Genomic DNA, 16,062 nt, shown 5'->3' with positions numbered 1-16,062 from the left:
TTTATAAAACATTAGTGCGAAGTATTATGACATATGGGGCCGAAAATTGGATCATAAACAAGAAAAACAGCAGTAAGATAATAGCAACAGAGATGGAATGCCTGCGAAGATGCTGCAGAGTAACAAGAATGGATAGGAGAAGTAATGACGAAATAAAGCAAAGAACATCAATAGAAACAGACATACTAACATATATAGAACAAAAAAAACTAAAGTGGTATGGACATGTAAGAAGAGCTAGCGACAGCAGATGGATAAAGAGAATAACCGAATGGAGCCCCATAGAAAGGAGGAAAAGAGGACGACCCCGAAAATCCTCTAGGAACGAAGTAGACGACGCCATGAGTAAGAGAGGACTAAACGATGGAGAATGGAACAACAGAGAGAGATGGAAACGGTTGAGCGAGGGAAGGCAGTGAATACTGTAGAATCCCTAAATATATATATACAGTATACTCCCTTTATAACGAACACGGTTATTACGAGGTTTCGCTTATAACGAGGTACATTAGATGTCCCGTGAAATTTCTATTGAACTATAACCCTTTATAGCGAGGTAAATTTGCTTATAACGAGAAAAAATAAGATTAAAAAACGTGTTTTTTACGTTTTGGCCCGGTCGTAGCTATAAATAAATACCCTTTTTAACTGCGGGCCGCCCGCAATAAACTTCTTACAATTTATGATTCTTAGTCGGAAATGTAAAATTTATGATTCACAAGTGTCATTGTATTGGGTTGACCATTCACACGTGTTTTAAAGGTTGTCAGAAACTTTATCCAAGGACAAAACGCAAATGAAGAAGCATAAAACTGTTTCACATCTTTAGAAAATATGATAGAATATTGGACAATTTAAAGCAGTCAAAAATGACAAAATAACTTTATACGCTTTATACATATTTACAGAATACAGATTTTTTGTTTTAACGTATATCATTGACAGTAAAAGTAAACAACTCTTTTTTGTTTTAATGCATTTCATTGACAATAAAAGTAAAGAATTTTGTTTTAAAAACGCCATTCAAACAATATTTATTAGCATCTTATATTGCTCCGAATGGCTTCACTATAGAAAGTTAATGTTTAAGAAAACTACATATTCATATGTATGCACAGTATTATTGTTGTTGGATATAACGAGATCCGCTTATAACGAGGTAATTAGTCTGTCATTTCAGTTCTCGTTATAGAGAGAGTCTACTGTATATATATATATATATATATATATATATATATATATATATATATATATATATAATGTGTAATGGGGGGAGGTCAAGTATGAGTTTCACGGGGGCGGTTGAGGCGGTCGACATCGCTCCTGTTATGATTAAGCATGCTTGTCGTTGAACCTTATTTAGCTTCTCTCTTATGGTCTTTTGTTGGCATTTAGACCATCATGTTAGTGCTCCATACGTAATCATAGGTCTGGCTACAGTCATATATAGCCAGCGTATAAATGTTTGGGTTCATTACCTCATAATTTTCCAGATATCCTTCGACATGTCCAAAGGGAAAGCTTCGCTTTGTTGGATATTTTATCCAGGTGGACAATCCATTATTTCTAGATATTTGATATTATTTGCCTCTTTGACAGTGTTTCCATGCAGAGCGGGCATCCAGATGTTATCAAGGTTCTGTCTCTTTCTGCACTAAAATATATTGTTATTAATTTTCTCTTTTTGTCAGTTTCCTTTTTTACCGGGAGGTATTTATTAATCATATTAATTGAAACATATAATAGCTAACGAAAGGCAATTTAATAGCATCTGGAACATACCAATTAACTGTTTTTATAATGAAGAATGAAACCATAATATATAAGAAAATGGTCGATACGTTGCTGTATACCTATCTTAGCATTAAGTCATAATTCAATGAATATTAAAATTTATATTCTACTACTTTTTCGAAAATGGCACTTTCAATCAACAAAAAGTCATTGCGAGTTCTTAGCCAAGCCATAAGTAACTCCTGCACCTGCTCATCCAATACAGTACTTCGCCGACACAGAGCTGCATTAAATGGTAATTTCAAAACTAATTTAGATAAGCAGTAGCCATTACCGTAATGAGAGAGAGCCCGTGTAAATAGTGTCGTCGCCCTTGGAAAATAATTCCGGTCGTGAATCTTGAAGTTCATCCCAGAGACGCGTTATTTCAGGACAAGCAGAAATAAGTTTCTAGTTTGTACGGATAAAATAGTTTCCCGGTTTTGTTTTATTTCGCTTCTCTTGGTACAGGAATAGATTGGGTTTTCGCTAGAGTGCGAAAGAATATAAACAGGGTGATTCGAGTAAACATAAAGGGAACATTAAACAATGCTACCAATTTTGTTTGCACTGGCACTAATACCTAAGGTTAAGGTTGCTTCTCTGTATCTCATCTTTGAACAAATACTCCTTTGTACCGCCATCTAGTATGTATCATTATACATTTATAAAATTACAGAAAGCACAGGTAAAAGATCTCAGAAGAGAAACTAGGCGTTTTTCGACATCCAAGTTCTTTCAGTTTGGTATTTATTGTCCACTTTCAGATTCTTCGCAATCTCTATTCCGATCTTTATTCTGAAAGTTTTAAGTCGAAAAATCGGTTCGGTATTATTTCTTTAGTTATTCGTTGCTATTGTAGATTTGTTTGAATTTAATATGGAGGCAGAATCAAAAACTTGTAGGATTCCACTATAATATCAAATTGTATAAGGTAACTTAAGGTAATGGGTAATTAATAAAAAATTCAATGTAAGAATTCAAAACCAATTTTTAGACAAATATACATCTTTGAGATTATTCGAGTGATTCCGTAAATTAAAGCTTCGATTTTAAAATATAGAATAGACTACTTATCATATCAGTGGTAAATGCTGCTTCAATAAACATGCCATTTACACGAAGAGAAGAATAGGCATTAAAATATGCGAAATAAAAACATTTACGGATTTACGGATACAGCAAGGATCCAGAAAATTTAGGATCCAAATAAGACAAGAACTCTGAGGAGTCGGACACCTGAAGCAGGAGTAGCTTAAAGGACAGTACTGTCACCAATATTGTACACAATATATATATATATATATATATATATATATATATATATATATATATATATATATATATATATATATATATATATATATATATAATGCAAGAGTATGCAAAGTAGCGAAAATTAATATATGGAGAGCTAAGCAGGTAACACTAGAAGAGAGCATATACAAAACGAAGTCTCCATATTAAAAAATATTTGATTTATAATTCTAGTCAAGCATAGACAGACGGCCAATGTCACTTAAGTTAAAGTATTTTAACATTTAAAAGTTACAATTTACGTTTAATGGAAAAGAAATAATAAAACAATACTTACAATACTGGTCTCGATATCGATATCGACTTTGGTCCTGATCTTCCTCCTCTTGGAACCCAAAACCGGCGTACAGACAAAGAACTTTGAGCTGCGATGTCCATCTCGACGCCATCTGTCCAGCTGACGCATAACATGCACAGGCGTCTTTGCAGCGCATTCATATAGGTTTCGTAATGCCAGTGGCCTAGTATCAGGAACAAAGATATTCGTCAAGAAAGGATGCTTTGACGCGAAGTGATTCTTGAGGAGAGCAAACGAGCCAATGTCGCTTTCAGCTGAAATAAAAAGAGATAGATTAGTATAATGACATAAGTTTTAATTTAAACAGAGCTTTTGATATTGCTAGTTACTAGTAAATAACGGTATTCTATGTTTTATTTATTTGTACACAAATTTACGAGTGCCACAATGACCTCTAAGTACGAAAAAATTAAGTTACGAATAATCACTCAAAATTAAATTGTTTAACTACGCAATGTTTCAAATAAATTGTAAAATATAATTTAAGAGTTCGCTTCCCTTAATGCTCTGGTTATTTATTCTCTCATCCAAAAGCTTTTCTACAGTCCCCGCACAAGTTTTATATGTAAAGTCAGTTTTATGAACATGTTTTAGATTATTTTTATATATTTAGTAATAATTAAAATACAAAAAACTATGCATTATTTAAATGGTAGTGTACGTGACATTACACAAAGTGTTTTTGTTCTCTGATTGCTGTTGTGAAAACAAAAGGTTTTGGGATAATACTTATAGTACTATACCATTACAAAGCGGAATCAGACAGGGTGACTCGTTAAGTCCACTTCTCTTTAATAGAATAATGGACCAAATAATACAAGCAGTACGTAAAGGTCATGGTTACAGAATGAAGAACAAAGAAATCCAAATATTATGTTATGCAGACAACGCTGCATTAATCGCCGAGACGAGCTCGAAGACGAGCTCCAAAGATCCAACAGCCTAGAAATACAATATGATAATATCAGCAGAAAAAAAACCAAATGGATGACAACATCTAAACACCCACTACGATTTAAAATGGAAATTGATGGGAAAATAATAAAGCAGGAAGCAAGGTTTAGATATCTGGGAATAGATATAACTAGTTACGGAGATGTTGAAGAAGAAGTACGACAACAAAGCTTAAAAGCAAGTAAAGCGGCGGGATCTCTTAATGCCACAATCTGGAAGAACAAACACCTAAGACAAGACACAAAACAAGAATCTATAAAGCAGCAATTAGACCTATATTAACATACACGGCGGAGGCAAGACCTGACACATCTAAAACGAGACGACTACTAGAAACAACAGAGATGAAAATACTTCGATGAATATCAGGGAAAATTTTAAGATAAACTAAATTAAGGCCTTATCTCGGTTCCAAGCTACAGCCTCAGATCTTTTTATTTATCATTTTTTGTGTCGGGAAACTTTAAGTATCACCTGAGTTAATTTGCGTTTTAGTTTTATTTTTATATTTATTTTACATTTTTTATTCATTTAAAAGTATTTGTTTATAAATTTTTTTTGAGCATTTAATAAAAATATATTTGAGACTTATTATTTTATTTAAATAATAATAATTTAGAGACGATTTAACTCGATAAAGAGAAAACACGATAAAAAATTTTTTGAATATATAATCTCTTTCAGCTTATGGGTAAATAAGTCAATTTTTATAATTTTCTTTAATAATTCGTTGATATGCTGTCTGACGTAATTTTAGTCAGATATGTTACTCTAATTTTAATGTATTTATCATTATCTATTAATCATATCCTTACACACCCCAATGAAGCTCCCAAACTGAGCAACGTGGTCTTCGTTAAGTATTGGTGAAATATCAGCTTTTGGTTAGCTTTTTCGTTACACCATACAATAAAAAAAATTACTGTCCAAGGTGGATTGTAGAAAAAGTAGATCATTACCTGTACATTTAAAACTGTTACTACAAACTGTCAAAACATTGACAACAATTACGCTTATTTTTAATTCCTTCCGTGACAGCATGTACATAATAGAATATACTTCTTTATTCTCCACTGCTATAATGTCTATTTTTATGTATGTAGTTTTAAAGTGTATTTACAGGTTTAACGGCAAAATCCCAAACTTATTTTAAAATACCAAGAACAGCGTCGATCAAAAGTTACAAATGCGTCATTAATTTTATACGATTGTTTTCTACATAATACAAATAAAACCATAAAACAAAAAAGAATTTGTGTGACATATAACTAGATTTTATCGTGAAAAAGATAAGTCAAGATTGAACTCATAAAATTTTTTATCAGCTAAGTAGAATTACGATTAACCTACCCTCCAGGCTTCCTCGTAAACTCTCCCGGCATATTTTATCAAAAAAACCACCCAGACAGCGAGAGAGGATCACAATCGAGCACCCAGACCTCGAAGTCTTATCGAAATTCATAAAAATATTTACGACTGCGACGTGTGGGCTTGGAATTCCACATCCCAAATTCAATTTAGATTTTGTAAGCATCTGCATATTAATCGATGTATCAACAATGTCTGGCAGGATAATATCAAAAGCAGTGATTAATTTTATACCGGAACTGGTCACAGCATTTCCAGAATATCCATTTCTATTTGGATTAACTATCAAGTCTGATTATTTTTAACTATCAAATATTATACTAGTTCATATACAGATTTAATTGTTTGGTCTATGTCACATTAATAAAAAATTATATTAATGAAAATTATTGATTGGTTAGTTTTTCAAACTTCATGTTTGTATGATGAATTGGATTCTTACTGAAGTTCATATACATAGTTTTCTTGACATTAATATGTATACAATGTTTATTGCATTTTACATTCATATTTTCTAATAAAAGTTAAAGATTTTAAGGTGGTTGTGCCATTTTCTACCGTATATAATAAACTATAGGGTTTTACTCTCAGTTCATCTGATATTTAAAGTCCTAAAAGTTTTAATATCTGCTCTTTGAATGCAATATAAATTCATGTTTATTAGCAGATATTTATTAGCAATGCCTTAACTTTTAAAAATGCAGCGTTATGTGTACATTTAGCTCAAATCTTCCTAGGAAGAGCCTCTCTATGAGAATCATGGACGTATAAATAAATCTTTATTTATACGTCCATGATGAGAATACTTATAAGAAATATCTTTAGCAAATGGCTCATTTGAATGAATGTGAACAGCCACCATTGTTGAGATATAATACCAGTATTGTACATAGTGTTAAGCAGATGCAATACCGTAGTTGCGTATAAAAGATTGTACGATCTGAATATCGTTTATCGGTAACGTGGAGACCAGATTTCTTACAATTAAAGAGCAGCACACCCTCCTGTTCTTGTTGGACTGCCAAGGAGATTTCTCGCGTCCTCATCCACATCATCCTGCTCCCATCGCTTTCTCGGTCTTTCTATTCCACCGTCCGCGTGTTTGTCTATGCTTCTTACACTGACACTGTGTGACTTTTAAAGCACTCTGGTATAATACTTTCCTACATTTCCTTCAAACATCTTTCCAATCAAACATCTTCAGAAGCAATATGTCATTTATGTCAATTATTTGAAAAAGGAAACGTTCGAAGATCACTTTCCTTAACCCAGGCTACAGCAACCAAACTCAGAGTAGCCCAAAGAAGAATGGAACGGTCGTTACTTGAACTGACTCTGAGAGGCAGGGCTAGAAACGAGGAAGTAAGATGAAGGACAATATGATCAGAATGAATGATGGCCGGGCATCGAAAACTTTGCGCCTTTTCATTAATCGGAGTTGTTGATCTTTTGAATCTTCGATGTTTTCTTTGAGCCTCTTAGTTTCTAAGTCAATATTTTCAGATCCCTGTACATTTTCTTGACCGCACATCTCTCCATCATTAGCTACTTCTGGTTCTTTATCTCGTTAGTATTAATTGTTGATTTCTATCTCGCGTTGTTCGTTATGTAAATTTTCAATGTTAGTTTTTCATTTGGATCCTTGATCATCATATCTTTTATAAATGGGTTTTTCTTCACAAACTTCGCCGAGATCTTTGTGGACTCTTTTTTTCTGAGGTACTGTATCTTCCAAATATCCGGCAAAGAGTTGTTCTTTCAGTCTTTGATCCTCTCGTTCCGTTGTGGTATTATCGAGTTTGTCGCTATATGAATATTATTATTATATGCACTAAAGAACACCAGAAGCGGAAAAAGCCCGGGACCAGATCAACTGCCTATTGATATCCTTAAAATAATAGAAAATGAGTACATGGATGTCCTCTTAAAGCTCGTTAATGAAATTTATCAGGCAGGTGACATACCCAATGAATGGTTGACTTTAACATTTATTTGTCTCCCAAAAAAGAAAAATACTAGAGATCGCACCGACCACCGCACCATAACCCTGATATCTCACACACTTAAAATGTTTTTAAATATCATCCATAAACGCATTTACCAAATACTTGATATGGATATTGATGAAACCTAACTTGGATTCAGTAGAGGCGCAGGTACCCGTGAAGCTTTCTTTGCATTAAACGTACTGATCCAGAGATGCTTGGATGTGAACTAAGATATGTTCGTCTGTTTCATAGATTACAACAGGGGTTTCGATAAAGTCCGCCACAATTAGCTAATGGACGTCCTCAAAGCAAAACAATTACAATATAGTGTGAATTAAAAGAGAAATTAAAAGAGAAGTGCAACAGGTGTGTATATTATCACCACTACTATTCAATGCATACTCTGAAGAAATTAGGAAAAGAGCTCTTGAGGGAGAAACAGCAGGAATAAAGGTCAATGGAACACCAATTAACAACATTAGATATGCGGACGATACTATCATAATAGCAGACAATCTCCAAGATCTCCAAAAGCTATTGAACAAGATAGTTGAGTATGGAGAAGAATATGGATTATCAATAAACATCAAGAAAACTAAATTTATGAGGATATCAAAACCCAAAATAATGATGAAAGCCTGACAATTAACGGTAAAACTTTAGATAAAAACTACAATTGTCTTAGCACAATAATTAATAACACAAACGATTACTCTAAAGAAATCAAAGTTCGAATAGAGAAAGCACCAACAAATTTTAATAAAATGAGAAGGGTGTTTTGTGCAAGAGAACTGAAATTAGACTTGAGAGTTAGGCTGGCAAGATGTTATATTTTCTCGACTCTGCTTTACGAGATAGAGGCATGGACACTTAACGCGTCGACTACTAAAAAGTTGAAAGCATTTGAACTGTGCTGTATAGAAGAATCCTGAAGATATCATGGAACGAGCATGTAACAAATAACGAAGTCATGAGAAGAGTCAACAAAAGAATGGAAATAGCGGGCGGAAACCATAAGACACGAAAGCTTCAATACCTGGGGCATCTTATGCGTAATGAAAGATACATACTTCAATTAATTATACGGGAAAATCCAGAGCAGGAGAAGTGTAGGAAGGAGAAGAATCTCATGGTTGCGTAACTTGAGGAAATGGTATGAATGCATATCAATCGAACTATTCAGAGCGGCAGTATCTAAAATCAGAATAGCCATGATAATTTCCAACCTCCGTCGCGGAGATGGCACGTAAAGAAGAAGACTGGATTCTCAAAAGTTTGATTTAAGTTGGTAAGCTCAGTGATTACATCATCGGTGACATTTTCAATATTTAGAATGGAAGATAAATCGTCGAGAGGATGTTCTTCTGTTACTATCATATTATAAACTACACCACCATCATGTGATTTTGATCTACTAAGTACTTTCAAACTTTTGTATTAGAGGTGACTCTTCAGTACAACTTGGATGAACTTTGTCCAGATTTGGTGCTAGCAGCCTAGCGCTTTCCAACATTTTTGCTGTTCTTGAATGCATGTCTGTAAAAAGAAATCGTTTATTGTACGTACTCAAAATTTGATTTGCAAATTTTTATTGATTGTCATATTTTCGGCAATATACCTATAACTAGTGCAAAATAAGTAATGAAATGAAAAAATATTAGCGGTATTCTATTTTAAAGTATAGAGATAATATGCTTATTTAACGTTTACGTAAAGAAAAACAATGAGTTCCTATTTCATAGCTGATTTATAAACTATTTTAAAGGACAAACTAATTAATACCAAGACCATGCTTTGCAATTCAAGCTACACTGTGGGTAGTAAAAAACAACGCGAGCGGGTTAAGACTTGTTAGAAATCTCAAGAATGGCCACTTTACCATTTTATTTTGGTTACGAGAATTTAACAGAATTATAGGGATGCACGGTTGGTTGCCTTTGCCTACGATCTATCAGCATTAGGCTATCGTATTGATAGCCTAACCCTGGGAAGATACGTGTTACGTGTTACTTAAAATATACGCTTGATATTTCAGTTTCGAGTTTTCTGCAATGAAAGACGTCAGAACTGATGTTCCCAGTTTTAATATTGTTGTGTTACATGCCCCGAATTGCGGTCCTGTGCTTTGGCGAAGCCGAGAATACCCTTTTCACTCCAATCTACCCCGTACCGATTCTAATGATGTTCTAGTCGCGGTAACTCCCTCCGCTGGCTATTTCTAGAACAGATGATAGAAGCCCGGTGATACGGTATTAGATTATCAGTACTAGCGAAGTGCTTTTGTGAAGATTTTTAAATAAAATAATTGATAAAAACTATTTATTTGAAATTGGTACTCAAACCTATTGTACAGTAATTCTGAAACTATTTGTGGCATGTTTATATTAATTATTATATTTTACAAAAATAAATAAGATTTTTAATTAAATATACAATATCTATAACCACAGTAGTCTACAATAAGTATTATCCTTTTTTTGCCCTACACAATTATTTGGTATTAAACAGCTCCTGGAACATAGAAGTCATTTCTAAATGTTTCCCCAATTACAGTACAATCCGACACGTCAATTTCATAAATAGTTCTAGGCGTTATGTTATGTTAGATTGGTTATATTAAGACCTATTCTAATTAATTATTTCTTTTACTTTTGACCTACATGCACTTTCTTTTATGAATATCTAACAAAATTATCAACTCAATTTAATGTCTCAAGTTTATTGATAAATGTATGTCCTTTTATTTTAAAACTACTTTCTTCAATTATGTTTCCAATCGTAAATTATTCTAATAATTAAATATATCATTACAGAAAACACCAATCTCCAATTTCCTCGTTATCCTATAGTTTATAGTATGCCTATAAAAAGTGCTTGTTCCTGGCTTTCAATCGTAATAAAAAACAACGTATCAATACTGAAATGAAGCAATTAGATATTTTTTTTCATTTAATGGCATCATCGCCCTCTTTACAAGTCGTTGTATATTTATATTATCGAATACAGACATCACGTTCTCTAAAACAAAACTAAAACTAAATAAACGTCGGTGCTCTTTCTCAGTCTGGGTCTTTACCTCATTACGTTCTGAGGTAATCTCTCTGTGTTATCGTTCAGTCCGGTTTAAACAGATCTTTGAACAGACAAACGAAGACCCACCTTGTGATCGCGAAAAAGAAGAGAAAGAAAGGTCGGACAAAGAAAAGGTCGGGTTGAAAAATTGGCCACACACGCGGTTTGATGTCAAGTGGATTTCATCGTTTCTTTTGGGAAAACAAACGGTTATAATAGTGTTTATGTACACACTAATAAATAATTTTTTTTACGAGGAAAATCACTCTATAAAAAATCTATGTAATGTAGAAAGTTTACGATGTATTAGTGATAATTAATTATTCTTTAGTTAAGATTAACCGAGATAATCACAAAACCATTGCTAGAAATCCAGTACAGTGCAAAACTTCATGATGGCTCTTCGATTAAACAGATTTTCCGATTTGAGAATAAAACAAAAATGGTGTAATTATGAAATGGATGCCTCGAAAACTATGTGTGGACTAAATTAAGTACTAAATTAAGTGGCTACTTCTATTTCTATCTTCTCTTGACGAGAAAGTTATAAAAAAGAACGTAGCTGTAACTTTCACCCCTTAATATTGTGGTCGTGGAAATTAAATAGCTACTCTAATGGAGATGGAGATCAAGAGATAGTGATCCTCAAGTAATGTTATACCCCAGTATTTTTTCTAAAATTTGTCTGAGGGTAAAAATCTGTGGAATTGTCGATTTACCACCTGTGAATCAAGCTTGGAGTTTTCCAATTATTTTTTCTGGTTATGATGTCATGTAGTACATTGTAGAATATTTTATTATAAAATATTATATATTGTTACGTGAGATTATTTCATATATCATTCAAGATGACATCGAAAATTCCTGACATTTGTAGTGACGTTTGGAACATCAGAAAAAATATATAAACATAATATATGTTATTGACAGTTGGAGAACAGTAGTATTTTGAGTTTTGAAGTTTATTTGTCATTGTAAAGTATTGTAATAACACACTAAATATTCAAAGGACTAGCTGTATAGGTGCCGACTTTTCACTCACAGCAAAGCTGTACATGAACCATCCGTTTAAAGATAAAAAATTATCAAGTCAAAAATATTTTGTCTAGTCCCATCAATCCAATATGTCTATCCACCTTGACTAGCTCTAACAAGCGGCTCCTTTTTCTTTATGATCCCGGTTATCAGATCAACCACGAAATTGTTTGCAATGATTTTTCGATAATGTTCTCGATCTAGCCTTGTTGCCAGAATCAGTCTCTCTCTTTCAAGTAGTCTACTAGCAAAGACGCAGTGTTGTGTGACGCCTCTGACGTTACACTTTGAATATTGGTCATCTACGGTTTTCTTGATGATGTACGTATACGACCTAAAGGAACCATGGCCGGTGAGGAATTGTATAAAATAGTAATTTAATCTTCTATACCTACATGTGGACTAGGCCACCACACCAGGGATGAGCGGTTTGGTCCATTGAGCCTTTTCGATTTGTGACTCCTATCCATTTTGCCATTCTTGGCACATGTCTTCTTACCTCAGACTTTGGGGCAAGTGGCCGTTATCATTTGCATATAATAATATTCTTTCTCTGGCTAGCAGGGGAATGGGGAGCGTACCTGATATGACCTGAAGGAGTCATCAATTTGGTCCGGTACGCACTTGTTAGTCTCAAGAGGGGTTTTCTTTGTGATGTTACCAATATATTTTTATACTTTACCATTGTCAAGACTTCGTACTATATGGGGACACCATACAGAAGGGTAGAATGCACTATCTAAAGATACATTCTTCTGGTATGACTGCTAGGCTCGCCGATGTTTGGCATGAGCTTTGATATTACAGTTATCAGCTCTATTGTTGTACTACCTATCATGAAAGTAAGATTGGGTCGATTTCTAGGCCCATTCAAAGTTACAATTTCTGTTTTATGTGTAGCCAATTAGAGTTCTTGTTTTCTCATCCAATTATTACTTTCCTGCAACTTTTATTTACTAAGTCTTCTAAGTCCCAGATTATTTTAAACTGAATCAGCAGAACTAGATCATCTGCGTACGAAATAGCTTTTACTTTACAACCGTAGCCAATTTCCAGAACTCCGTTATACAAAACATTCCATAATGTTGATCCCAGTACGGATCCTTGCGGTACTCCTGCTGTGATTTGCAGGTCTTTTGGCTTCGCCACCTGGACATACCTTTCGTTAAGGTAGTTCTTAATTATATTTACTACATATTCTGATACTCTTGACTTCTCCAAAGCTTTAACGATGTGACCCCAGTTGGCTGAATTAAAGGCAATCTTCACGTCGAACATCACGAGGACGGCCCATCATTTCCTCGTCTCTTTGACAGTGTCAGTTATTTCCTTTACCGCGTCTATTGTGGATCTGGATCTTCTAAATCCGTGCTATCTATCAGAAGTATTCTAGTTCTTTGCAATTCCTCTTCCAGGCGATTCTTTATTAGATATTCATAGAATTTCCCCAGGCAACCAATTGGACTGATTCCCTGTTTGAGTTAGCTATAGACCGGTCTTTCCCCGGTTTCAAAATTATCGTCGAACACTAATGTTTTCATGTTACCTAGTCATATTTTAATGTCATTTCTGAGAAAGCTTCTGTATACTTTACTAATTGCAACCTATATCTTTTTTAAATCTCATCTGTATAGTATGGACAAATACTTTAACTTCGTAGAAGAAAGTTACTGACTTGTGCACAGTGCTTCTTGGCGGTCTTTAAAGAAAAGAAAAGGCGGTAAAAAGTATCAGAGACAAGTAGTATCTCGCTTAAATAGAAGATGACGTAGAGTTTAATTAACTGAACTAAACTATTGTAGTTTTTGAGCATTGAACAACAATAAAATAAGTGAAGGTAACAATTTATAGATTAATGGCCATGGAAAACATAAAAGGAAAAACTAAAAAATAAGAATTGAGTTTACAGACGAATATATTTTTTATTATCACGCTGGATCTTGAAACTGTAGAAAGGATTAATAAGAAGAAGAATCATCAGATATCCGACACCCTGTTAGGGTAGAAGGAAGGGGAGAAAGAAAGAAAGAGAATCATCAGATATGGATTTTTTGGTTTTGTTTGGTTTTGATACATCCTTCGCCATCATTTGAATCGTTGTCTATTATATCTGATGATTCTTCTTCTATTAATCCTTTCTACAGTTTCAAGATCCAGCGTGATAATAAAAAATATATTCGTCTGTAAACTCAATTCTTATTTTTTAGTTTTTCCTTTTATGTTTTCCATGGCTATTAATCTATAAATTGTTGCCTTCACTTATTTTATTGTTGTTCAATGCTCAAAAACTACAATAGTTTAGTTCAGTTAATTAAAATCTACGTCCTCTTCTATTTAAGCGAGATACTACTTGTCTCTGATACTTTTTACCGCCTTTGGATCGACACATTGCTACATCAACAACAAAAATCTAAATTAAAGATCTTATTTTTCAGGTTATGTTTGAAATATAATCCAATCCAATTATTTTTTCAATTTGTTCTCTACCATTTCATATCTGGTGATTGCTTTAATAACATAATTGCAACATCCGACATATTCCGACAAAAGAGTATTTTTTTCCAATTTAAACCTTAATTTAAAATTCAAATGAATACATTCCGGTTTTGTTAGTATAATGTTTACTGTGTGGTTTAGTAAGTGTACTAGAAAAATATTTTGCCATAAGTTCTCTGCAATGTGAGGTAGTTATTTTTATGTACATGCTATAAAAATACAAATTGTTGATGTTTATGTGTTTTATTTAAGCCGTAATTGTTATTGAACATTTGGAAAAGAGAAATTTAAAAAGTCTGTACCAAGCGATAGAATAATTTGGAATTATTCAAAATTGCTTACTTGCAAAACAACTAAACATAACAAATCAGAAAATGTGAATAAAGAAATTGAGGATATGTATCGATAATGAAATAAAGTGAAAATAAATAACATTGAAGAAACATGAGAATATAATATGAGAATATAATATGAGAATATTGCACATTGATTTTGACGTCTCATTGATCCATTAGATCTAATCTAATACATATCAATGATGGATTCGACCGTTACTTGATGGAAATTTATTTTATCTAACAATAAAACACTGAAAAGTTTCATTTTCAACACTTCCACAAGAAGCTGTAAGACTTTTGGATGGCCCCACTATGCGGAGCCTAGCCTGTCTCATACCTCCACAGCTGGCCTAGAAGTCCTGGAACCTCCACAAAAGAAGCTCCTTCAGACTACCCCGACCAGTACTGAAGGGCACTCCAATCACAGGTTCGGTTTCGACAGGCAGAATGGATAACCCCGGTCTTACCAGGCCGCCATACTAAGCAAGTGCTTTCTTGAACTCAAGAACGAGCTTAGAGAACGTTGTGTTTCTAATTATCATTTCTGAGCATCCAACACAACGAGAACGTTGTCAGATAGGTGACTCCAGTCACATATTCTGTATCTCCCCCAAATACTCAGCCATGTGGTATTTTAAGAGGAACTGACCCTGCATTAAGTATAAAAAATCACCTCTCTGGAATTAAGCAAATGAGGATACAGAGGGAGGCAAAAAATCGATGCTGAAACATGCGTTACAGAAAATCCAACTAAAATCAATACGGAGATACAAAACCCTAATACAGGTAAAAAAATACATCGGGAGAATACCATTAGTCTCCAAAATAAAGAGTTGCTAAAAAACCAAGGAATTTTAACGATTAGACTAGGTCATGTAGCAATATTACAAAAGTATTCAGGATAACGGTGGCACACAGACACCATCCTGATACTTCATTAGCTAAGACTCAAGCAGGCCTAATCATCAACAAACTCGAACGAGCAGCGGATAAGGCTCCTATTGAAAGTGAGAATCTACGAGTATATGGGTAAACTGTGATAACGAGTATACAAAAAAAAATAGATTACTGAGGTGTGAAGGACTATGGAGGACCTGTAGAAAAAAGCAGACCTAAATGTAGTCAATCCCAATAATATGCCCAATCGCCCCAGGTCCTCACCCGCGTCCCAGACAAAGAAGTTGATGAAACAATTATCAGCACCCGTCCAAGGAAATAAAATCAAGACCTTAAGACGGAAGACGGTTGTTGAAAAATCAGAAGATCGGGAAAGACATCTCCAGAATGTCACTGATTAATAATGAAAACGATGGAAATAATGGAAAAATGAACATCAAGCGTCGAAATAGAAATAAGTCCGCCAACCCAAAAAGAAATCAGAAATGCCATAAACTACTAATAACCGATAATTCCTCGAGTCTGG

General features: G+C 34.0%; 1 protein-coding gene across 2 annotated transcripts in view; it reads right to left on the bottom strand.

Moving 5' to 3' along the window:
- The window catches only part of gukh (NHS actin remodeling regulator GUK-holder), a 597,577-nt gene that overhangs the window by 112,015 nt on the left and 469,500 nt on the right, over positions 1-16,062 (bottom strand). For both annotated transcript variants that reach the window (XM_072529622.1, XM_072529623.1), the window contains exon 2: positions 3,368-3,642. In XM_072529622.1, the coding sequence (XP_072385723.1) occupies positions 3,368-3,642 (275 nt within the window). The remainder of the gene's footprint in view (positions 1-3,367; positions 3,643-16,062) is intronic.

This window comes from Diabrotica undecimpunctata, chromosome 4 (assembly GCF_040954645.1).
Source record: "Diabrotica undecimpunctata isolate CICGRU chromosome 4, icDiaUnde3, whole genome shotgun sequence".
NCBI lineage: Eukaryota > Metazoa > Arthropoda > Insecta > Coleoptera > Chrysomelidae > Diabrotica > Diabrotica undecimpunctata.
The sequence above is the reverse complement of the archived record's forward strand: the minus strand, read 5'-3'. Positions and strand labels throughout refer to the sequence as shown.